The 26,620-nt window shown below is 40.2% G+C and overlaps 1 protein-coding gene across 1 annotated transcript in view; it reads left to right on the forward strand.

The window, feature by feature from the left end:
* Positions 1 to 11,039: 11,039 nt before the first annotated feature.
* LOC122111425 (calcium-binding mitochondrial carrier protein SCaMC-1-like) overlaps positions 11,040 to 26,620 on the forward strand; it is a 44,851-nt gene continuing 29,270 nt past the window's right edge. The window contains exons 1-2 of the mRNA XM_042684256.1: positions 11,040 to 11,222; positions 16,537 to 16,663. Coding sequence (XP_042540190.1) covers positions 11,040 to 11,222; positions 16,537 to 16,663 — 310 coding nt within the window. The remainder of the gene's footprint in view (positions 11,223 to 16,536; positions 16,664 to 26,620) is intronic.

Raw genomic sequence — 26,620 nt, forward strand, 5'->3', positions numbered from 1 at the left:
TCAATGGGAGTTAGACCCCTCCTTTTTTTTTTTTAAAGATTTACATTAGCATATGTTAATTCCAAAGGGAATGTATCATGAATTTCCATACATATACACAAAATGTACCCTGATCAAACTCATCCTCTCTTTCCCTCATCTAACCTTTATTTTAATTTTCTTTTAAAATCTTTTTTCCCATTCAACCACCTTTTTCTAAGGTTTCATTTGCACCTGTTAGTTGTATAAGCAGGGTTATAACATTTCCATACATGCATACAATGTATCCACATCAACCTTACTTCTCTCCCTCTCCATACCTTCTCTCCTCTTCTTTTCCTGCTTTGTTTTCTACCGGTTCTGAGACTTGAACTTAGGGGCTGGTCGCTGTCCTTGAGCTTTTCCAAGCCTGGTGCTCTACCACTGGAGCCACAGCTCCACTTCCAGCTTTTTGATGGTTAATTGTAAGAATCTCAAGGACTTTCCTGTCCAGGCTGGCTTTGATCCGTGATCTCATATCTCAGCCTCCCCGAGTAGCTAGGATTACAGGGCTGAGCCACCAGAGCCTCGCTCTCTCTATTTTTTAAACAATAAAAATCTCAACATTTTCTCCCTTATTACAGGGGTTGGCTTCCAGCAATCTCCTGAGAAGAGGTGATGAAGTCTGGGCTCAGGAAGAGGAAGGCAGATAGAACTGACTTTGGGGGGTGGGGGGTGGGGGGGTGGGGGGGGGGTGGCTCTAGGAAGGTGGCTCAGTGGTAGAGTGCTTGCCTTGCATGCATGAGGCCCTGGGTTTGATTCCTCAGCACCACATAAGCAGAAAAAGCAGGAAGTGGTGCTGTGGCTCAAGTGGTAGAGTGCTAGCCTTGAGCTGAAGAGCTGAGGGACAGTGCTCAGGCCCAGAGTTCAGGCCCCACGACTGACCAAAAAAAAAAAAAAAAAAAAAAAAAGAACTGGCCCTGGGGAAACAGGTTTGTTACATCAGCCCTGGTTTTGAGCTCCATTTTTTTTTTTTTTTGGGCGGGGGGGGGGGGGGGGGGTGTGGGAATCTTGTAAAACTTCACTGAATTAAAGCTGTGCTATCTGGGGATCTCCAGCCAAACATTAAGGTGAGAGGAGGAGTGGGAGAGGGAATCCCATCTTGGATGGGCAGAAGCGGATCAGGAACCTGGGCAGATGTCATCCAGATGTGGGCCCTTTCCAGGCCAGTGGTCTTGGAACCCAGAGCCTCAGGTTCGGAACCAGGCAGGTGCTGCAAACCAGGCAGGTGCTGCATGCTGGCGGCCTGGCCACGCCTGGGTCCTTCCCTCTTTTCAGGGTCCCTGTGGCCCATGCTGGGTGTGGGTCTTCCCGCTGCCCCCAAAGTCTGGTCAGGACTGTGAGGACACGGACCACGTTTCTATGGGAACGGGGTGGTGGACATCACGGAACTGCAGAGAGCCATGTAAGCCATGGGCATGCGCCCTGGTGGACCAGGAGAAGGTGGCCACAGAGGCTTCAGCTCTTCCCCAGCTCCTCCCCCTCCCCTAATGATTCTTGCCATCCTTCATCCTTCCATTGGGCTGCCTAGGCATAACTTGGCTTCCAGAATTTTCTCCAGGTGCTGGTTTCCTGTTAGTTCATGGTGCTGTGAAACAGACAGTTAAACATTACCATCTTTTTCTTTTTCTTTTGGTGCCCTGAGCTCCTGGGTGTTGTCCCTTAGCTTTTTCACTTAAGGCTGGCACTCTACCACTTGCGCCACACCACCTCTTCCTGTGTTTTGGTGGTAAATTGGAGATGAGTCTCATGGATTTGTCTGCCTAGGGCTGGCTGCGAACTGTGATTCTCAGCTCTCAGCCTCCTGATTAGCTAGGATTACAGCCATGAGCCACTGGAGCCCCATTTTGCTCCAGTGGGAACAGGCCACCCACCCACCTAAGAGGCCAAGTAGCATTACTGCAACTATTAGTGCTCACCTCTAACTCCCCCCATTCCTCACTGGGCCAGTTGTCAAGGCTTGTGTGCAAACTTGGTTATCCTTTGGGATTCCAGAGGTTCCTTGGTGGTCTGAATGGGCTCATCTGGAGCTCTCCAAAGGCATCCCATAGCTTGGGAAATGTCTTGCCTGCCTGCCAGTAGGAGACCTCTAAAGACTCCATCTGCTAGGCCAGGGTTCACTTTAGATCAGCTGTGCACCCTTTCTGGATTTTCCTGCATGCACCTGCCATTCATTTGGCTGATTAAGGGAGTAGAGGCCATATTATTACACTAATTAATATGTTACTTATAACAACACATTTCCAGCTTATAACACTAAAGAACTATCTGTACTATGTTATATTGTACACATATGCCATCCCCATAATACAATTCTTATTACGCTTAACAGATGACAATATGGCCAGTCTTTGTTTTGATCTAAGGTTCTCTTGGAGAAGGCAAGGCCCAGCAGCAGCATGGCTACTGTAGAAAGAGGAAATATTTAGTTTCTCTCAGATAAGCTTAAGTTAATTGATGGATGTGAAGGCACATAGCACTGCAGTAGTGTGGAGTGTGTAATTGTTAGGATTGGCAAAGTACACTGTAATGAAATGGACTAATTATATGGCATAGATGATACAATGATCATACTTCAGTTATGGAATCCAATTATTTGTTCCTGAGCTTTATGTCTAGCCAACCATGGGTGTCAGACAGTTTTCATTGTCAATATGAGTTGATCTTGCTGGATTCTGTCTGCCAAAGGTTTTTTTTTTTTTTTTTTTTTTGCCACATTAACACTTCATATTGCCTCTCCCCCATTGCTTTTCATTATACAGGGTCAGAAAACAAACTGGCAATATACTTTATTTCTGAATATAGTCCCAGAATCTTATGATGTGATTTTGTTTCCTCTTCCCCACCTCCCCACACTTCCCTTACTTCTTCCTCCTTCATCTCCCTTTTAAATCTTCTTTGGTACTGCAGCTTGAACTCGGCCCAGCGACAGTCCCTCAGCTTTTTTGCTGAAGGCTGGTGTTCTACCACTTGAGTCACAATCCACTTTGAGCTTTTCCGTAGTCAATTTGAGAGAAGAGTCTCATGGATTTGTCTGCCCCAGGCTGGCTTTGAGCTGATCCTAATATCTCAGCTTCCTAAGTAGCTAGGATTACTGGTGTGAACTACTTTCATTTGGCTTCTTAATGCAAGTTGGGTCTTCTGCTTCACCAGACTTCAGAGTCAGCTCTGTCTCATCTAGGGATGATTTTGTCCTCTGGGGACATACATTTTCCCCCCACATTTTTTAAAATAAGTTTTTTATTGTGAAAATACTGTACAGAGGGGTTACAGTTACATGAGCAAGGTAATGAGTACATTTCTTAACAAGCATTGTTGCCTCCTCCTTTGTTTTCCCCCAATATCCCTTCCATCCTATCTCTACAACTACATTCCCTCCTCCCTCCCCGCCCTCCCCTAAATTGTAAAGTTCATTTTTCGACATAGCGTCTTGTACGTCTCATTGTTGCAATGGGTCAACCTGTATCCCTATTTAAACAATTTGTTTTTTTCCCTTCCCCTCCCCAAATTATACCAACATTAAATACAGTGAAAACAGGGGTTATACCATGCCCCCCCCCCCCCCCATTTTTTGATGTGTGTGTATGTCGTCCCAGGGAGGTGATGGAATTTTTAGGTGTGGTCTATAGAAGGAAGTTAGGTGGTTGGGGACATGCCCTTGAAGGGGATATTGCATTGGGGTTCCAGCCCCCTTCCCCCTCCTTTCCCCATCTTTATCTTTCTACCTTTCTCTCCTTCATGGTTACAACGCAGTGAGCAGCTTTGTTTTACCTTTGCTCCCTGCCACAATTACCTATCTTCCACAAGTAATGCACTAATCAATCATAGATTGAAACCTCCAAAACGGTAAACCAAAAATAAAACTCCTGGCAGGGTGCCGATGGCTCACGCCTGTAATCCTAGCTACTCAGAAGGCTGAGATCTGAGGATTTTGGTTCAAAGCCAGCCCGAGCCAGAAAGTCCATGAGACACTTATCTCCAATTAACCACCAGAAAACCAGAAGTGGCTCTGTGGCTCAAGTGGTAGAGCGCTCGCCTTGAGCTGAAGACCTCAGGGACAGCGTCCAGGTCTAGAGTTCAAGCCCCATGACCAAAAAGCAAAAGCAAAACCAAAACAAAACCCCAAAAGAACAACCAACTCCTTTAAGTTATCTCAGGTACTCTGCCACAATGATGGCAAGGAGAGATTGGAAAGAGAAGACAGATATCCCTGTAAGAAGGGTTGCTGAAAAGACAAAGGCAGAGTAAAGGTGCTAACTGTGGAAGTGAGATGGAGTAATTTTGTCTTGAACACTCATGATTCAGAGAGAACTGGGGATGACATGGGCTGAGAGTGTCAGGAATAGATGTGGTGGCTTAACAAGATGCAGAAAGAGAAGCAATAGTTACAGAAGAAACGGAGACAAGAATTAAGAATTTTGAAAACAAAATTAGTGAAATAACATATCTTACCATCTTTCTCTAAACTCTTAATTTCATACAGGTCTCCAAGAAAGTGTCTAATGGGAACATAAAAGATTCTTAAAATGTGCTTACACATTAATGAACATTGTATTTCTATGGCTATTTTAGGCTTCTTTGGATATTTTTATATCCACAAAAATCCCCAGAAGTTGTCTTTAAGACATATCCATGAAAAGTGTAATTGCCAGCATTATCCTATTACTGACCATATTAGTTAAAAAGTTAAAAAGAAGTCACAGGATGATGTTGTAAGATAGCAAGGAGAAATATTGAGGAATAAATACTAGAAGAATAAGATGTAGGAATACAGACTTATATTTCTATAGTTCTTTGAATTTACAGGTCACTGTGCATATAGTCTTATTAATACCCTGGTAGCTCTGTGTGGTAGGAATTATTCCCAGAAAACTGAAATTCACAGATAGTAGGTCAATTCTATATCACAAAAGTAACAACAGGAAAAGCTCAACTACAAATTTAATCATATAAGATGTATATGCAATGAATTCTTGACTGCATTCTCCCTTCTTTCCCCTTCATTTATTTATCCCTTTGGCTTGGCTCCCCCCACCCCATTTTCTGGTGTTACTTTTGTTGGGCTTTGACCTAGTCTTTCTAAAAGGCTACACTATTTGAGCTCTCTATAGAGTCTATCATACTTCTGTTCATTTGTGTATGACCATTTGCATACTATCCAAATGTGTTTACTTATAGATTTATAGGTACATTCTACTACAAATGAAAGAAACCATGTAACCTTTGTTTCTCTGGCTTACTTCACTTAATATAATTTTTTTTCTGAGTTTTTCCATTTTCTAAGAAAAGGAAGGGAAGGGGTAAGTCAAAGGGGAGTGAGAAAGTTGAAGGAGGTAACACTGATCAAGATGCATTATATTCATAAATTGCTCTGTTATATGGTACCTCTTTTGTACAACTACTTAGGAAAAATAAAAAAAACATAAAAAAGAATATAAGATGTCCTTTGAGTTTTGAAACTTATAAATAATATATTATATTTGAGCATATTATTTTTTAATACACAGTATAGATATTGTTGGGTTAATGACAGTGAACTGGGATGAATGGAGAAAGTATTATTATTTTTATGGGTCCAGTTGTGGGGCCTGAACTCTGGGCCTGGGCGCTGTCCCTCAGCTCTTCAGCTCAAGGCTAGCGCTCTACCACTTGAGCCACAGTGCCACTTCTGGCTTTTTTCTTTTTTCTTATGTGGTGCTGAGGAATCGAACCCAGGGCCTCAGGCATGCAAGGCAAGTGATCTACCACTGAGCCACCTTCCCAGCCCGAGAAAGTATTATTTTTTAAACTGAAAGAAACATTGAGGAAGTGGCCTGTTACTGGCACCATTTTCCTGTAAGTGGTCTCATTTTACTATGTGTAAAAGTATAATGCAGTATGTACAATGATAATGTATCTATTATAAATTAAAAATACAAAATGTGGCCAGGTGCTGGTTGTGTACACCTGTATGCCTAGCTATTCAGAAGGTTGAGATCTGAGGATCATGATTTTAAGGCCACTCAGGCAGAAAGTCCATGAAACTCCTATCTCCAGTTAATCAGAAAAATGCTGGGCTGAAGACATGGAGAGCAAACAAGCCAAGCAAGACTGCTAGGTTCTGAGTTCAAGCCCTTGTAATGACATCCACCAAAACCCCACAAACATACAAAATGTAATGCATTGTGTGCTATATGGTTGTCTATTTACTTATTTAAATAGTTGTTTACTTGCCTGATTGATGTATCATGTGGTGCTTTCCCAATAAATATTTGGAGGCTGAATAAATAAATGACTGAGATTCCCCTTGAAAAGGATATCAAGGCTCAAATTCATGTACATGTCAGTTTACATAGTTCTCATCTCCAATACATTTAGAAGTCAATGTTTCATAATCTCTGAAATTTCTCAAAGTTCCTTTTATTAAACATCTTAAAATTCTTTCTTATAAATATAGTTCATAGCATTCTTTTATAGCCCAGCATATCACCCATCATCTAGCTATCTGTCTGTCTCTGAAGAACATTTTGAGGGAGAGATTATTATTCCTATAATTGAGGAACAATTACAGAGAGGTTAAGCAGTAATTGGCTTCCTTACTTGTAAGGTACCTACTGTAACATTTAAGGTTGTGAACTCTAGAATCGTATTGACTGTGCTTCATAGTGCCCTACTTAAATTAGACTTGTGACATTGGGAATTTCAATCCTTTGTGTGTGTATGTGTATGCTCCAGACCTTGTTGAACTCAAGGCTTGCACCACTGTCTCTGAGCCTCTTTGTGCTCAAGGCTAGTGCTCTACCACTTGAGCCACAGGTCTACTTTCAGCTTTTTTTTGGTGGCTAATTGGAGATAAGAGTCTCATGTACTTCCTGCCTGGGGTAGCTTTGAACTGAGATCCTCCGATTTCTGTCTCCTGAGTAGCTATAATTACAGGATTAACCCATGGGTGCCTGGTCATTCAATCCTTTCATTATAAATTTGAATAGCTATAGTGTAGTGATGATGTTACTATATCAAGCTGATGTGTAAAATACTGAACCTGCACATTTTGCCACACTGACTGCAAAAATGAAGGCTGTTCTCAGCAATCAGACTATTGACACTCCAAAAAACAATGACATCACATAGTTACTATGAAGGATCCCAGATGTTACCCTGAAGAGTGACTTCAATCACATCGATGTATGTAGAACAGTCTTCTTGTAAAAAGAAGAGGCTCTGTGTTAACACATATTGGGGTAGTAGGAACTGGCTACTATTGGCATTCTCTGTAGTCATGTTCAGAACATGATCAAAGTATTATATTGGGCTTGCAAGACAAGATGATGTTTGTGTATGCTCACTTCTCCATCAATGCCATTATTCAGGAGAAAGTGTCTCTTGTTAAAATCTGAAGTCTCTGGGGGAGAAATTTCATAGGGTACAAGTTAGTCTAGGTACTACTTCCACAGTATATCAAGCCCAAAATGATGAATCCTTTAAATGCTATCTTCTTAACTGGCAACCTTGCCAAACATTGATAGGTCCCTTAGGATTTCAATGTGCATGATCATGTTGTTTGTTTGAAAATAAGATTTTCTTGCTCCCTGTCTGTCTCTGTCTCTGTTTATCTCCACACACACACACAAACATTTTTACTTTGTTTCCAATCTTTGTGGGGAACATTTACTCTTTCATTATTGTGATTGTTAAGATTTGGATTTTATATAGATGGCTATTTTTTGTTGTTGTTGGTTGTTGGGCTTGAACTCTGGGCCTAGGTGTTGTCCCTGAGCTCTTCACTTCAAGGCAAGTACTCTGCCTCTTGAGCCACAGTGCCACTTCTGGTTTTCTGATGGTTAATTGCAGATCAGAGTCTCACAGACATTCTTTTTATTTTTTTTTATTTTTTTTTGGTTGGCTGTGGGGCTTGAACTCTGGGCCTGGGCGCTGTCCTTCAGCTCTTCAGCTCAAGGCGAGCGCTCTACCACTTGAGCTACAGCGCCACTTCCGGTTTTCTGGTGGTTTATTGGAGATAGGAATCTCATGGTCTCTCCTGCCCGGGCTGGCTTTGAACCGCGATCCTCAGATCTCAGCCTCCTGAGTAGCTAGGATTACAGGCGTGAGCCACCAGCGCCCGGCTTCACAGACATTCTTGCCTGGGCTGGCTTTGAACTGTGATCCTCAGATCTCAGCCTCCTGAGTAGCTAGAATTATAGGTGTGGGCTCCTGCACCTGGCGCTATTTAATTATTTAAAAAAGTCTTTCTTATATGAAATTTATGAGCATACCTTATTGGTTTGTGATATACTTGGGTACAATTTGTAGTGATATCTCCTTGTCATTGTTAGTTTATGCTTCTCCAATAGTTTGCAGTTGTCAACATCACGGTCATATTCAATGAAGTCCCGTAAATTCTTGGCAAGAAATAAATACTGTAAAGTTCATGAAAGAGTTCCTGTCTGAAGTCCTCCAAAATTATCCATTATTTCATGCAAATAGATTTCTTGCTCTGCACCATAATAAATTCTGTTCTTCAAGTAGTCCTATATCCTGAAGATCTTAGGGAGGCTTGGGAAGTTTTCTCCCAACAATAATGTAGAACTGAGATGTATAAGACTTCATGTCAAAAAACGAACTTTACAACTTTGGCATGGGGAGGAGGTGGAGCCTGGGGGGAGGGAGGGAGGGGGAGATGGGAAGGGATGGGAAGGGGAAACAAAGGAGGAGGCAACAATGCTTGATAACAAATGTACTCACTAATGTACTCATGTAATTGTAACCCCTCTGTATGGTATTTTCACAATAAAAAACAAAATGCAAGTTATACATTAAAAAATGTAGAACTGTCAACTGAGCAGGGAACCTCCCATTTGTAACTCTTGCACATGCTCAAAACTGGATCTTCATTCTGTTGACAATATCTTCTGGTTTTCCCTATGTTCTTTTCCTTTGAGATCTCTATGATCTCCGTGTCACTGAAAGTTGTGCAAATTAATTTCCCCATGTTTTAGTATTTCTCATTGTTTTTGTGATTGATTTCTAATCTAATTTCATTGTGGTCAAAGAATATACTCTGCATGAGTTCATTTAAAATTTATTGACATTCTATCTACCAGTGTATGGTCTTAATGATTTTTATGTAGGCAAATGAAATTTTTTGTGCCTTCTGTTACTACTCTATATAGCATTCTATATTTGTCCTTTGGCTGATCTTGTTATTAAAGTCTCACATACTCTTGTTTCTGTTTCTTCCTTTCCTTTTTAGAAATAGGAGCTCATTATTGGCCCAGGCTGGTCCTGGAACTCTCATTCCTCCTCCTGTTGCCTTCAGAGTGCTGAGATTACAAGTTTATGCCACTATACCTAGCTTCTATATACTTAAAAAATATGTCACCTACATATAACGTGAAGCGCTTTTAACCATGCTTCCATGCTACCCTTCAACCCTTATTATTATGGTTGCATATTTTACTTCTACATGTTATAAACTCTATATTAAACTTATTCAGAGTTGAAATTACCAGTTAAAGAGATATTCTATAAGTGCCAAATACATTTTACAAATAGTTTAATAGATTTGTTTTATTGCTAATTTCTGAACTTATTCAACAAAACAGTACACATTTTGTGGCACCTGGTCACTTTTTTCTTTCTTTTTGTTTTTTGTGCTGGTCCTGGGGCTTGAACTCAGGGCCTACATGCTGTCTCTGAGCTTCTTTGCTCACGGTTAATGCTCTTGAGCCACTTCTGGTTTTCTGGCGGTTAATTAGAGATAAGAATCTCACAAACTTTCCTACAGGGGCTGGCTTCCAACTTCCATTCTCAGATCTCAGTGTCCTGAGCAGTTAGGATTACAGGTGTGAGCCACTGGCACCTGATTTAAGTCTGGTTTTTAAAGGATATAAGAGAGGACACAAAACTTCAAAGCAATGAATTACAGAATTAGCTTTCTATATAAACTGCTACTACAGTTCTCCAGGGCCCCACCTTAGAAAAGATGAAGCTCACCTTGGAGCTGGACAAGGGGCTAAGAGAGGTGGAAAAATGGCAGATGTGTATGGTGTAAAGAGGCAAAGAACGGTATTTCAGGGTGGAGGGGATGGCTAGCAATGTCCATATATGATCAGGATTAAATTAGTGTAGGCTTGTATTGTTAATTTTGCAATACAAAAGCTGCTTTTTTAAAATGTGGCAGTTGGTTTCAGCTGAAATAAGATGTCAGTCTCTTAAAGTGGGAGAGGGGGAAAAACAAGTTAATGGAGGTTTGGTGATACCTGCAGGGGGTAGGTACAAGGATGAAGGGGTCTTGCTCTCAGGCGTGGGATAGTGGTGGTGGTAGGAGGAGGTCAGATGGGTTCAGATCCCCCATGTTCTGGTCTTTCCTGGGGCAGGGGGTGGGGGAGGAGGGGGTAGGCTGATCACTGATGTCAGGGGAGAAGGCCTGAGCTGCTAGTCATCGCTGCAGGCCTCACTGCCCACTGCTCTTTGCTCAAATCCTGCATTCGTGCCATGAGACCACCAGAGAACTCTCTCAAGTCCTTCTGGAAAAATGCCTTCGCTTTCCCAAACTTCCCTCGGCTCATGAGGAGTCCGCAACCCCGCCTGACCTGTTCAATATCGGTTTCTACTGCCTCAGGTGACTTCCAACTTCCTGTGAGGCCTTACGTGGTGACCCAGCTCTCCACTTCCGGGGAGAAACGTTTAACTTCCGGTGGGGCCCCTAGCAGCGCTTCGACTCCCAACTCTGGGAAGAAACTTCCAACTTCCGGAGAGTCTGGCTTGAGGGGTCGGCTTGGGTTCCCACAGGGGTGATGCTTGAAGGTTCCGCTGAGGCCATCTCTGCTGTCCGAGAGAGTCCGCCGGCGCGGGGTCGGGGGCTCTCCGAGCCACGGTGCTCCGCTAGGCAGTTGCCATAGGTGCGCCATCTGCATGAGTGCCTTGCCCGGGTGGCTGCGGCCTGGGAGGCAGCAGCACCGGAAGCAGGACGCTTTGACCTGGTCGCCCCAGGAGAGTGTCCCCTGGGCCGCGCCGGACCACCGGGCCCCAGTGGACGGGCCATGCTGCGCTGGCTACGGGGCTTCGTGCTGCCCGAGGCGGCCTGTCTGAGTGAAGAAGACCGCTTCCGCTATCAGATCCTATTTGAAGACTTGGACCGCAATGGGGATGGCGTGGTGGACATTGTTGAGCTCAAGAAAGGGCTGAACTACTGGAGCTCCTCTTTTGGCATGAGCTCAGAGCAGGTGAGCGACCAGATGAATGTGGCACTGGGATCCTAGGAGAGATGTGTAGTGTAAAACCCAACCTTGCTGCCCTTTCCAAAGGCCCAGGAAGTAATGTGAGATCTTCCTCCGGTGGCTTCTTTTCACAGAATAATTCAGCTCAATGAGTTGTTATCTTCAGCATTAACTGATTCACTCTCTTCCCAGAAGTCACCTTCCAGTAATAGGGTTTGGGGAGATGGTGAGTGGGTTTGGGGCTTTGAAAATTTGACAAACCTCGGGCTGGGAAGGTGGCTCAGTGGTAGAGCGCTTGCCTTGCATGCTCGAGCCCCTGGGTTCGATTCCTCAGCACCACGTAAGCAAAAAGAAAAAAAAGCCGGAAGTGGCTCTGTGGCTTAAGTGGTAGAGCGCTAGCCTTGAGCTGAAGAGCTGAGGGACAGCGCCCAGGCCCAGAGTTCAGGCCCCATGACCGGACCCAAAAAAAAAAAAAAAAAAAAAAGAAAATTTGACAAACCTGCTGAGAAGGTCAGAGGCTGTGTGAAGCCTTTGGGATTACAGGTAATTTTTTTTAGAAGGCTTTCATCCTAAGGTAAGGTACTTAAAGGTTTTCTCCAAAAGGACACACAAAAGGACTTTGGTTGCCCAAAGCTGCTCTCTCTTTGATATATGTACACAAAAGTTACACTTTTATATTGGACTTGAGTTTTTTTTTTTTTAAGATGGGGATACTGGTTTGAAGTTAGGGTTTTAAGATTGCACTGTAACGCCTAAGTCATGCCCCCAGCCCTTGAGTATTTTAAAAACTACTTAGATGGAACTTTTGGGATACCAAGAGAAAAATTATCTCCTTTGGTCTCTATCATTGCTAAACAGTCTTAAGATTATACCTGAAACATTTTAGCTATGTTAGAGTGAGGTTGGTCCTATGGTAGCAGGATTAGGAGGTATTGTGAACTTTTTATTTTATTGTTTGTGGGTAGCCTAGGTGTGTCCCTTAGCTCTTTTGGCTTAAGGCTAGTGCTCTACTACTTTGAGCCACAGCACCACTTCTGGTTTTCTGTGGTTTATTGGAGCTAAGAGTCTTGTGGACTTTCTTGCCTGGGCTAGTTTTGAACTGTGGGACTCAGCTCCCAGCCTCCTGAGTAGCTAGGATTATAGGTGTGAACCACCAGTGCCTGGCTTAACTTATTTTTTTGACAACATGGGATTCAATTAGATCCTCACACTTGTTAGACAAGGTTCTCTAGCACTTGAGTCATATCTCCTTGCATTGATTATTTTCATGGCAGGATCTTAATTTATGCCCAGGTCAGTCTTGGCTACTGTTTTCCTACTTGTGCTTTCTTCGTGTCATTGGTGGTAACAAGCACACAATACCATTCCTAACTGGGATAACAGGCCTGTGTCACTGTGCTCAACTATTAGTTGAGATAGGGTCTTTCCAACTTCTATTTGCCTATACTGGCCTCTTAACTATAAGCAGTGTATCGCTGCCTCCGTTAGCTATGATTACAGACTTGAGCTACCATCCTAAGCGATTGCTATGGACTTTTAAGATATAGATTTTTGAAGGAGGTCCTTAAGCCATTGTAAAAATGCCCTCAGAAAGAAGGGTGGGACCTCTGTCCTTTGTTTCTCTGTGATCTAGTTCAAGACATGACTACTTGCTCCTACACACATCTTGCAGTGATATGCCAGTATATTTGACAGCCTCACAGCTGCCAAGCCAATGGGATTACCCAATCTTGGTCTTTGAACCTTCTAAACTTTGAGCTAAATAAATCTTTATGTTAGCTGTGTTAGATACTTTGTTATAGTAAAGGAACATGCACTAACATGGTCATTTCTTTGATCTTTTTTATCTTAGAGTTTATCTTTAAAGCCGTGTTAGTATCTTTGGAGATACTGTAATTGTCTGATTCTTTGTAATTCTCATGCCCTTCCTTGCATTGCTGTCTGTATATTTGAGAAGCTAGCACTTCCTTATATGTTCTATGTCAGGAATAGATGTTCACTGTTTAGGTCAGCCTGTGATTCTAGAAGGGTCAGAAGGTAAAGATTACCCCAGGCAGGCAGAGTGTGTTGCAAGTTTGAATGGCTGAGCTGATTGCTCTAACGTTGGGTGATACTATGACTAGGTATTATAGTGGCTTCAAATAAGGCCAATGATTTCATGTTTTCTCTGGCAGGGAAATTTCAATATTTGGGATTTGCATTTGTAGGCCAGGGACTATGTAGACCCAGGGACTAGGATTCTTAGAAATTGTACCATTTGCTATTGCCTTCCTGTCAGGGTGGTACCATGGTTGGGATTTTGGCTGAATTAGTGTCTGTTTGACCTTTCAGGTCAGGTAATTCTAGCTTCTGTGCTTCTCCAAAATACATGGAGATGGGAATTTCCCTGTCTGAGCAGTGCCATTGAACAGACATTTTGATTTCATGGAGCCAGTGCTTGACATTCTCAGTTCGGTGAGTTGTATTTCTTTGAAATGGGTGGGATTATTGGAATAGACTTGCAGGCTTAGTGGTGAGGACTAATTTAGGTTGAACTTCCCACTGTTTCTGCAAGCAACAAGCTCAGTTTTACAGGTGGGCCACTGAAGTTGAATAGTGTCTTTTGCTTGGGAACCAGAGCTGGAAAGGACAGAGATAACGTGGGGATTCATGTACTGGTCTCTAAGATCTTTGCCTCACTTTGTGCTTCTACCTAACCACAGAAGGTCTGGCTGTGTTGTCACCACCAATAGTCTTGAAGCGAGACTTGAGCTGCCTTTCTTGGAAGCATGTTGGAATGCTGGGGGAGCTAGATAAAACTGTGGGAAAATGCTGGGTTGTGGGAATAGAAGAACAGTGCAATGGAAGTAAAACTTAACTTATTTAATTAAGAATTCATTCAGTTCTGGTTGCCATGTAGATGTCTCAGGCTTGCTTTTAAATAGTAGAGATTTCTAAAAGGCATACATTCTAAGTGTGGATAGCTGGTAGCTGAGCTTTCCAATGTAGGGTGAGGAAAGGGAGGCCAACACTTTTTATTTCGTCATCTTGCTGACATCACTCTCAAGTAATTTATTGTAAAACGAATTGTTACATCACTGCCCTATGTGGAAAACCAGTAGATTAAAAGTAAGCATAAAGTAAATTATAACAAATTAACATTTGATAATTGTCTCTGCATATTTGATAAAGTTGAGCTTCTATGTTTTTTTTTTTCCTATGAGATTTTTGCAGATTTTGAAACAAGAAAAACCTGATAGAATCAGGGTTGAAAAATAATTGGAAGAGGAATAATTTTCTCACATTTAATATATTTAGTGTCATTCTCATGTAATATCCTACTTGAAATACAGCACCATATGCATCTCTTCATTGAGAAATACGGAACTGAATAATTAATTTGACATCCTTTTTTTTGAAATATAAATCATCTCACTATTTCTCCCTGCTTATCTCTGACTTTTTTCTCCTGTGTATTCTCTCCCTACCAAATTGGCACTATTTGGTTTTGTTATGAGGATTAAATGAATTTATCCATATAAAGTACTTAGAAGTAAGTGCTCAACTAATGTTAGCTCTTATTATCTCTATTATGACAATTATGATGTTCTTCTAATTCACATTTGCCTCCATGCAAATATGAGCACAGTCTTAGAATATCCACACTTATTTGTTTACCTAATACCTATTTTTCTTTGTGAATGTTATCAGAAGCAATGTTCTATGAAAGCTTTCCAGAATCTCCCCAAACCTTGTTGAACTTTGAATGTTTTTGTTTGTTTGTTTGTTTTTTTGGATCTGGTCGTGGGGCCTGAACTCTGGGCCTGGGCACTGTCCCTCAGCTCCTCAGCTCAAGGCTAGCGCTCTACCACTTAAGCCATAGCGCCACTTCGGCTTTTTTCTTTTTGCTTATGTGGTACTGAGGAATTGAACCCAGGGCCTCATGCATGCAAGGCAAGCGCTCTACCACTGAGCCACCTTCCCAGCCCCCTTTGAATGTATTTTTTTCCTTTCCTTTTCTTTTTTTTTGGTGTCAGTTGTGGGGCTTGAACTCTGGGCTTGAGTGCTATCCCTGAGCTCTTCAGCTCAAGGCGGGAGCTCTAATGCTTGAGCCATAGCACCACTTCCGGTTTTCTAGTGGTTATTTGGAGCTAAGAGTCTCATGGACTTTTCTGCCCGGACTGGCTTTGAACCATAATCCTCAGATCTCAGCCTCTTGAGTAGCTAGGATTACAGGTGTGAGCAACTGGTGCCTGGCTGAATGTATTCTTTTTTTGGGTCCGGTTGTGGGGTCTGAACTCTGGGCCTGGGCGCTGCCCCTCAGCTCTTCAGCTCAAGGCTAGCGCTCTACTACTTGAGCCACAGCGCCACTTCGGCTTTTTTTTTTCTTTTTGCTTATGTGATGCTGAGGAATCGAACCCAGGGCCTCAGGCATACAAGACAAGCGCTCTACCACTGAGCCACCTTCCCAGCCCCTGAATGTATTCTTATTAAAGCACCTAACATATTGTTTTTGGTTATATGAGTTATCTATGTTAGTTGGTATCTTGATTTAGAGAAGAGATGAAATCTTTGTTTTTTTAACTACTAACATCTAGTCCAGTTCCCAGCTCATAGTATTTATTTTCAACTCAATAAATATTAAGTATGAGTTATCTAATTTATTTATTAAGGACCTGTGTATGTCATACTTTGTTAGCCATTAATGGTATAAAGATGAATAAAACATGTCCAATGAGACAAAAAAATCTGCTGAAAATTTATATGATATGCATTTTAACATTATTATAAAAATATTTTAATTAAAAAAACCCGTTAAAGCCAGTGCCAGTAGTTCATACCTGTAATCCTAGGTACTCAATGAGTCTGAGATCTGAGGATCACAATTCAAAGCAAGCCCAGGCAGGGAAGTCTGTGAGAGTCTTATCTCCAATGAACTACTCAGAAAAAGGTGGGATTAGTACTGTGGCTCAAGTGGTAGAGCATTGGGCTTAAGGAAAATAACCTCAGGGACATTGTCTGAATTCAAGCCCTAGGATTAGCCAAAAAACAAACCAAACCAAACAAAAACGTGTTGGTTTTACCTCTGATGTCAAAGCTGTGTATCTCTTAGTGTCTTTATTTCCTTAAGGTCCTAGACAATCATTTACTTCAAGTAAATACCTACTGTGAAGTTTCATAATTATTGTAAAAAATTTTAAAGTCACTTAATATACTGACTTGTAACATTTACTGAAAAACCTGGGTAATAGATAAAGCAGTCATAATTATTAGTATGAGTAGTGCAAATGTTAGTTGGTATAGTAGTTTTGCTTTTAACATGTAGGAAATTCTGTTGTAGGAAATTCTTAAAGCTGCAGATACCAATGCTGACTCAAAAATAAGCTTTGAAGAATTTGCACAGTACCTTGAAGACCATGAGCTAAAAATGAAATTGGCATTTCATAGTCTAGACAAAAATGGCGATGGTATGTATTTGTTTTATCAGGATCTGGCTTGATGTGACTAAGTATCAATACTAAAGGGTACTTTTATTAGCCTTTAATTTACTCCTGCTGTCAAAATTCAATTACTTCTACTAGCTATCTAGCAGTAATTTTTAAATTCCTAAGAATAAAGCTATACACACACACACACACACACACACACACACACACACACGCTATATATGTATATATAGTATATATAGCAGGTCCCATGAAGTTTCTTTCTTTCTTTCTTTTTTGTCTTTTTTTGTTGATCATGGGCTTCAACTCTGGACCTGGGCACTGTCCCTCAGCTCTTCAGCTCAAGGCTAGCACTCTACCACTTGAGCCACAGCGCTACTTCCTGCTTTTTCTGTGTATGTGATACTAAGGAATCGAACCCTGGGCTTCGAACTCATGCATGCTAGGCAAGCACTCTACCACTAGGCTACATTCCCAGCCCAGTTTCTATCTTTTTAATAAAATATTTTTTGTGGAAGGCATTGCCATTCTGAATTTAAAACTTCTTGTTTTTTTTTTTATATGAACCAAAAGTATATGATGATTTAAAAAAAGCTAGATAGCACAGATAAATTTGTAAAAGAAAGTAAAAATGACTGTATCCATACTAGATAGAGATCAATTTTAACATTTTGAATTTTTATATTACTTTCTGTTTCTTAATTTCTTTTTCTGCTTCCTTCTCTTTCAATGAAATTAGAGTTGCAGTGTGTATAGTTTAGTGTTCTTTTTTGAGGGAGGGCAGTACTGGTGTCTGAGTTTAGGGCTTCACATTGGCTAAACAGTTTTCTGCCAGTTGAACTCCACCTTCAGCCCTTTTTGGTTTAGGTATTTCTCATATGGAGTTTTTGTTTGGGGCTGGCCAGAGGTTGTGATCCTCTTACATATGCTTCCTGCATAGCTAGGATCACAGGAGTGCTTCAAGTGCCTGCCTTATTTTGAGATGGGTTCTCACTTAACATTTTTCCTGAGCTGACCTTGAACCATGATCCTCCTGATTTCCACTATCTCCTGAGTAGCTAGGAGAGCAGACATGATCCACTAGTTCTCTTTACTCTTTAAAATGTTATATTACCAACAACAAATCCTCTAAGAAACAACTGCCCAATAAATAAGTGGGCTAAAGACTTAAAGAGAAACTTCTCTGAAGAGGAAAGAAGGATGGCCAATAGACACATGAAGAAATGCTCAACCTCCCTAGCCATAAAAGAAATGAAAATCAAAACAACATTGAGATTCCACCTCACCCCAGTTAGAATGGCTATAATCAAGAACTCTAATAACAACAGATGCTGGAGGGGATGTGGACAGAAGGGAACCTTACTTCATTGTTGGTGGGAATGTAAACTTGTTCAACCACTTTGGAAAGTAGTATGGAGGTTCCTCAAAAGACTCCACATAGAGCTCCCCTATGACCCAGCAATCCCTCTTTTGGGCATTTACCCAAATGTTTACAAAAAAGACCACACTAAAGCTACCAGCACAACTATGTTTATTGCAGCATTATTTACTATAGCTAAGATATGGAACCAACCCAGATGCCCCTCAGTAGATGAATGGATCAAGAAAATGTGGTATATATACACAATGGAATTCTATGCCTCCATCAGAAAGAATGACATTGCCCCATTTGTTAGGAAATGGAAAGACTTGGAAAAAATTATATTAAGTGAAGTAAGCCAAGCCCAAAGAATCATAGGCCCCATGGTTTCCCTTATTTGCAATATCTAGTATATGTATGAGTCAAGCAGAAAAGGTAAGATAAGGTGATGTTAGGAAAATGAACCCTAAGATATGTATTTAAATGTTTTTTTTTCTTTCATGCATTTGTTTCTAACTGATTTATAAGATTATTTCTTAGTTGCTTTGTATGTCCCTCCCCCCAGCAGTATAACCCCTGCTTTCACTGTATTTGATGTAGGTATAATTTGTGGAGGGGAAGGGGAAAAACAAGTCGTTTAAATGAGGATACAGGTGGACCCGTTGCAACAATGAGAAGTACAAGTTGTCATGTTGAAAACGAACTTTACAACTTTTGTGTGTGGGGGGGAGGATTGGGTGGGAGGACAGGGGGGAGGCTGGGAAGGGATGGGAAGGGGAAACAAAGGAGGGGGCTACAATGCTTGCTAAGAAATGTACTCATTATCTTGCCCATGTAATTGTAACCCCTCTGTACAGTATTTTTACAATAAAAAATAAATTAAAAAAATGTTATAGGCAATTTCACTTCATTTAATATCCTTTGAAAATATGAATTTTTAATGGCAGTGAAATATTCCAACTGTAATATGAGTTATTTAATCATTCACACTTAATTTAGACATTTTAGAGTGTTTCTAGTTTTTTGCACTTACAAATAATAGAACAACCAACATTCATACTGACTTATGAACCTGGCTATTTGTAGGTTAATTAGACATGGTCATCTACTAGTCTAAGACTGATAGCTTTATTCTGGTTCTTTTCTGGAACTTTACTCTGTTACTGGTACCACCATGATCATCATTTGTGAAGCTGATAATTTAGTCAGATAATCAGGGAAATTAGAATTTCATTGGAAAAATGCGATAGTAGTATTGTCTCTGGTAAAACTATGTATCAATTCTTGTAGACCTTGATAGAGAATACTCTTTTTGAGGCATATAAGTTCTACAGCAAGGAGAAATCCCAGAATGATATGGTAATAGTACAACACATTTTAGCTCCAAAAGACACGTGGAGATATAATTCTGAAAGTGTTAACTTTTCTATCCTAGTAACTTTACTGGTTTGAGCATTTGAGCTGTAGCAGTATATAGAATTGAATCTCCAATATTGCTACTAAGACTGGAGAGCTTATTCTCTAGCAGCCATACAGAGGTACTGCTTTGAATTGCCTTCTCTTTATTGCTGTCTAGGTTGCTATTATGGCTGATGCCTTAGTCTCCAACTTTTGTAGACTCCAACTAATTTACATTGGCTAATATGCTTCTTTTTTATGTTTTTTTATTGTAAAAATATTGTACAGAGGGGTTACAGTTACATGAGCAAGGTAATAAGTACATTTCCTATCGAGCATTGTTACTTCCTCCTTTGTTTTTCCTTTACCATCCCTTTCCTCCCTGCCACAAAGTTGTAAAGTTGTAATGTTCGTTTTCAACATAGTGTCTTGTATATCTCATTGTTATAATGTGTCAACCTGTATCCCCATTTAAGCATTTTGTTTTTTCCCTTCCCCTCTCCAAATTAGAGAAGTGTATATTAAGATGCAAGATGCTTCTTTTTTTTTCTGGATTGAATTATGTCCTCTTCTCGGAGAGATATATGGAAGTCTTAACCCCTAATACCTCAGAATGGGACTTCATTTAAAAATAGGGTCTTTGTAGAGATGATGAAGCTAACATGAATCATTAGGTAGGCCCTTGTCTGTTTTTATTGGTGCCCATATAAAGGGAAAATTTTGACACAAAAGACAGATACAAACGATGATGCTGATGATTATGTGAAGGCCATCATATGATGATGTAGTCATAACTGGAGTGATGCATCTTTACCACATGCCAAGGAACTTCTGAGGCTACCAGCAGATAAGAGACAAACAGAACAAATTCTTCCCTAGCATCTTTAGAAGAGGCATGGCCCCTCTAAGCCAATCTGTGGTATTTCTTTTTATAGAAGTCTTAGGAAGCTAATACACCATTCTCCTATTTGGCGGGGTTTGATGTCAGGAAATTTAGGGCCCCAAACTTCAGCCTTTTAAATTTATATGTACATAACAGTCACTTTCCCCCATTGTGTCGTTGCTTTCAGGGTTGGCTCGCAAAGGGTAATTTCTGGTGATAAGAGAAAAATTATGAGATGCCCTAAATTTAGACCAGAGAACAGGGGGAGGAGAGATAAAGAAGGATCATTTTAATTCACAGCTTCAAGTGAAATCAACAAAGAAAAAGAAAAGGACTCCATATATTCCTTTCCTGTACACTGTACATTGAAGCCACATTGCATCTGCTTTTAGAACTAACAAACTTGCCAACCGACCCACAAAAAGAAGCAAATCCTTCTTTTTTATGGACTGTCCCATGACTTTGCCTACTTCAGTTTTTCTACCCTCTTACCTGTAGCCAATACAGGTTATATATAAAAGATTTATATTTCTTTTCTCCCAAATTTCATTATAAGTCACCTTGTCCCTTTAGGTTCAATGGATATTTTTCCACTGTCAGCTTAGGGATTTGTGTCAGGGCTAGTTCTTTCACCTGTTGGCTGGTTACAAAAGCTAGTTTGGCTAGTTAACTGACCAACTGCTCAATACAACCTTTATTTCAGAGGATTCTTAGACACATAAATAAGGTAAATCATCCCAGAAGCCACATTTTAAAATACAGAATATTGGAGTCCTTATTATACCGTTAACAGGCTGTAGGCTGCCAGTTGTTACAAAGGCCTGCAGCATGCAAATACACATAACACAGCTAGGAAACATGCTAAAGAGGAAAGAAATAACTAAAGCAATACCAACAAGCCAATTCAGCTCCAATGGAGAGCTGAATTGGGATGCCATGATGACTGGAGACAAGCCAGGAGACAGGACCAGGACACGATCACAGAGACACATATGGCATGGAGTCCCAGTGGCTAGGCTGGTCCTGGCTTAAATAGTTCTGCACAGGGGGCAGATCCTCAGGAAATTCCCAGTCCCAGGCACTAGACTGACAGATTCAGTAACCTATCAGCAAAGTGCCTGCGCCTGCCTCCAGGGATCTGGGCATGCCCATTACCTGGGAGGCAGGTGATGGGAGGGGGAGCGTATTCCTTCCCCCAGCATGAAGACAAGATACCATCCACAATGTGGCCAATATAGCAGCAGCCAGACCTGGCCTTCTTACTTCATTATCAGGTGGCTCATTGACTCTGGGGCTAACATTTCTCCACAGTACAATTACTGGATTTGGCTCCTTGTATTAGACCCTTTCCCTATCTGTAACTTTCCGGCATCAATGTTGTTCTTGGGACTTTCCCAGGTCAAAACATTTTATGTATTAAACATGAAGAGTAAATGAAATTCTTTTTTAAAAAATCACCCTATGTCCACTGGTCTAGGAGCTTTCAGGCCTCATGCCAGTCAGTGGAGGCACTATGCCAGAGTACTTCTAACTGCAAGCATTCAAGAACCAGTGTTAACTAACTAATCTTTCAGCTTTTTGGACCAAGAAGTATCTGAGCCACTACTCTTTTCAGTTCCAGTGTCAAAGGAAAGCTATTGCAAATATATAAATAATGTCATCACTACACATAATTTCAATCAAAATCCGAGTAAAACATTTAAGCCATAGAGGATTACTGATATCCATAGGGTTTGCTGTGCCTCATTCTAGCAGCTGCCAAAGTCTAGGAGAAATTGAAGAAGACACTAGAAGATGGAAACACCTTCCATGTTTATGGATTGACAGAATTAATGTTGTAAAAATGGATGTACTATTGAAAATAGTGTATAGATTCAGTGTAATTCCCCACCCCCAAATTCCAATGTAATTCTTCACAGAAATATAACAAACAGTCATACAGTTTTATTTATTAGCACAAAGACCCCAAATAGCAAAAGCAATCCTGAATGTGAAAAGAATTGCTGGAGATATCACGAAACCTGACTTCAGATTATATTACAGAGCTGTAGTAACAAAACTAGCATGGTACTTGCACAAAGACAGGCCAATAAGATAGAATAGAAGATCTAGAAATAAGTCCACACAAATGCAACTATCTGATTTCTGACAAAAGTGTCAAAAAATCCCCTTTGGACAAGACAGTTTTCAGCAAATAGTTGAGAAAACTCAATATCACATGAAGAAGATTATAGCTATTAGCCTATCTCTCAGTCTGTGCAAAAATTAAATCAAAGATCTTAAAGAACAGAACTCTTAAAGAACTTTGAAACTGCTAAAGAAAAACAGGAAAAATCCTTGAAGAACTCCAATTGCTCAGAAATTAAGTACAGCAATTAAAAAACAGAATTGAATCAAAAGCCTTCTGCACAAAAAGAAATCAATCATCAAAATCAAAAAGATACCTATGGAATAGGAGAAACTCTTTCCAAGTTATTTTATTTATTTATTTATTTGGTCAGTCGTGGGGCCTGAACTCTTGGCCTAGGTGCTGTCCCTCAGCTCTTCAGCTCTAGGCTAGCGCTCTACCACTTGAGCCACTGCATCACTTCTGGCTTTTTTCTGCTTATATGGTGCTGAGGAATTGAACCCAGGGCCTCATGCATGCAAGACAAGCCCTCTACCACTGAGCCAACTTCCCAGCCCCCTTTCCAAGTTATTAACCAGACAAAAATTGCTATCCAGAACATGTACAGAGCTCTAAAACTTGTACACCAAATGAAGAAATAATCCAATTAATAAATGGGCAAATGCAATTTGCTGTAATCATTATGGAGGTTCCTTAGAAAACTAAAAACAGAAGTACCATCTGAGCCTACTATCCAATGTCTGGGCATATATTTGAAGGAAGAAAGATAACATACAGTTGAGATACCTCCATATCCATGTTTATAGCAGCACTAGTCACAGTAGTCAAACTGTGGAAATGATCTAAGTGTTTATCAACTGATGAATTGATAAATAATATGTGGTATATATACATAATGGATTATTATTCAGCCATAAAGAAGAACAAAATTATGTTATTTGCATAAATATAAGTAGAACTAGAAGATCAAGTCTAAGTCTAAGCCAGATTGAAAAGGACAAATATTGCATGTATTCTCTCTTTATTTGCTATCTACTCCCCAAGATCAATGACATATGAAACAGATTCAACTTGGAGGTGTGTACTACCTGGTGGGGGAGATTGTGAAATGAAGGAGTACTTTATATATTTATGAAATCAGAAGTATGAAATCTGAAATTATAATTATTATTATTATTGTCTGTCGTGAGACTTGAACTCTGGGCCTGGGCACTGTCCCTGAGCTCTTCAGCTCAAGGCAAACACTCTATCACTTAAGCCACAGCACCAGTTCCGATTTTCTGGATTTATTAGAGATGACAGACTCATAGACTTTCCGGCCCAGGATGGCTTTGAACCATGATCCTCAGATCTCAGCCTCCTGAGTAGCTAGGATTACAGGAGTGGATTTCAGTAGCTAGGATTACACCAGCGCCTGGCTGAAATTATTTTAAGAAGTGAGGAGAGGGATGAGGGGAAGTTAGTGGGTAAGTTGGATCAGGATACATTGTATGCATGCTTGGAAACATAATGAAACCCTTTTGTACCACTAATATATGTAAAAAATTTAAAAAATAGAAACATTATTTTGGTGGTACTAGGGTTTGAAGTCAGTTGGCTACATTTGAGCTAAGCTCCTTTGTGCTCAGGGTCTCACTTTATACTCAGAGTACCCTAGACTCCAATTGTCCTGTTTGTGCTTTCCTGTATTGCTGGGATGACAGGAGTGCAACATTGCACTTTGCCATTGTGCTTCCCCAGTACTTCTGGGTGACAGGTACATGCCACTGTTCTCAGCCATTGGTGTGGAGCCTTGTGAACTTTTGTTGGCTTTGAGCCATTATTCCCCAGTTTTTGCCTCCTAAGAAGCTGTGATTGCAGGCTTAAGCCTCTGCACCTGGCTTAATCGTTTGAAATACAAAAACCCCATAATTCCATCCTCAAAGATTTTTCTTAGAGTTTTGGGGGATTTAGGAAATGGAAGGAAAGGAACTAATGTTTACTGTACCTGTCTGTCTATGATGTTCGTTCTAGCTACATGCTCTACCTTATTTTTATTTCACACTATCCTCATGGCAGCTATGTTTTGTAGATGAGAAGACTAACGCTTAGGAAGGTTAAATAATTTTGCTTTACATCAGCTGTATCAGTGAGTCATACTTCTTAGGACCTCAGTTTGAGGTGGAGTAAGAAAAAGAAAACACATACATAGCTCCACATAAGATTGACAATGATAGTTACTGTAAAAGTAGTACAAGAAGAGTTTAATTGTGCCTACAGGTAATTTAGATTTGTGTTGAGTCAATATTTAAACACATAAAAAGAAAGCGTTTCTTGAGCAAACTTAATAGCTTGATCACTGAACAGGAGAAATTGCCATACAAGGTCAGAGATGGTGGAATGGCATTTTAAGTTTTGCCCCAATTAATATTTTTGGTAAGATTTAGCATGTGTGCCAAAGTGCATACATTGTAAACATATTAAATTATAATTATAAGCTCCATGAATCTTCCTAAGGTAAACATACAGCATGAAAGCCACCTTCAGATTTTGCTAATTTCTCAGAAACATCTTTTTTGTGTCCCCTCTAAATGAACACCCTTCTACTTCTCCAAGATATTACTTTAGTTTCTTTTACTCCATGGAAACTTGCAATACCTTTTGTCAATTAAGTATGCCTTGATCATACTGTCCCCTCGCCCCCTTTTTTTTTGTTGGTGGTGGTCATAGGGCTTGAGTTCAGGGCATAGGCACTGCCCCTGACCTCTTTTGCTCAAGGCTAGTGCTCTACCGCTTAGTGCCACTTCGGTTTTCTGGTGGTTAATTGGAGAGTAGAGTCTCATGGACTTTCCTGCCATGACTGACTTTGAACCATGATCTTCAGGTCTCAGCCTTCTAAGAGGTGCGATTACAGGAGTGATTTACCAGCACCTGGCTCATACTGTACCTTTTATAGAAATAATTCTATTTCTTTAATGGTCTCTGTTTATCATTTATTGCATTTTATTTGTGACTCTTGTTTCTCATTCCTTTATTTACCTATATAAAGCATTTTCTTTCTAACTCTTCTGTTAACATACATTTAGTACAATGTTACATATTTTAAAAGTAATTAGTACAGCTGTACAAACTTTGAATTCCTTAGTTTTTGTTAATCTTTCAGTTCCCTCACATTTAATATGGTAGATATTTGGATTATTGATTATCAAATGTTTAAAAATTATTGAATTGATGCACGTTTGGTGATATTTCACTTTAATGAGATATGTGCAAAGAATTTAACTTCCCCAGTTGAAACTTTGATTTCTAGGCTGAGGACTAGAGATTGGAACAGATGGGGACTTTAAATTGCAGAGTCTGAAATTCTGTGTATGAATGAAGGTATTTTTTTTTTTCCTATGAGCTAAATAATTCTTTTTTTTTTTTTTTGATCAGTCGTGGGGCTTGAACTCTGGGTTTGGGCGCTATCCCTGCATTCTTCAGCTCAAAGTGAGTGCTCTACCACTTGAGCTACAGCACCACTTCAGATTTTCTAGTGGTTTATTAGAGATAAGAGTCTCACGGACTTTCCTGCCCGGGCTGGCTTTGAACTGTGTTCCTCAGATCTCAGCCTTCTGAGTAGCTAGGAATATAGGAGTGAGCCACCGGCACCCAGCTAAATAATTCTTTTACACACCAGTTGTAAGTGTTTTCATTTGCAGATATGGTTCATATAAAATACTAAGTTAAAGTGTGGTTAAACATATAGTAGCTTGATGAATATAATATGGTAGTTATATCCTAGTTTTCAGGTAGGGGACACTAAACATTTTTACAAATAACATTGTTCTCATATTTATTTATTTATTTTATTTTTTTGTTCTCATATTTATAAAGATTGAGTATCCTCAACTATTATCTTTACATAAAGCAGAATTAAGGATTTCTTTTTGAATTGGGGAATGATATAATTAGATTTTTATTTCAAGGTTTGAGGAAAATATGTAATATCTCATTTTTCTTTCACAAAAGTGAACTTTGTAATAGTTTTATATTAAATATATTTGTTGATTCATATTAATGTGATATAGTTGGGTTAAAAGAGTTTGCTGTCTTAGTTATGGTGTCTTTTAAAAGCTTACTTTTATAAAGCATTGAAAAGTTTTATTTTCATGCATCTCATATAAGACTTTGGCATTAACTTTTTCAATCGTTTCCAATAGTTATAATAATCAAGAATCCATAACCCTT

Source organism: Dipodomys spectabilis, unplaced genomic scaffold (assembly GCF_019054845.1).
Source record: "Dipodomys spectabilis isolate Male_0828 unplaced genomic scaffold, ASM1905484v1 ptg000002l, whole genome shotgun sequence".
Classification (NCBI taxonomy): domain Eukaryota; kingdom Metazoa; phylum Chordata; class Mammalia; order Rodentia; family Heteromyidae; genus Dipodomys; species Dipodomys spectabilis.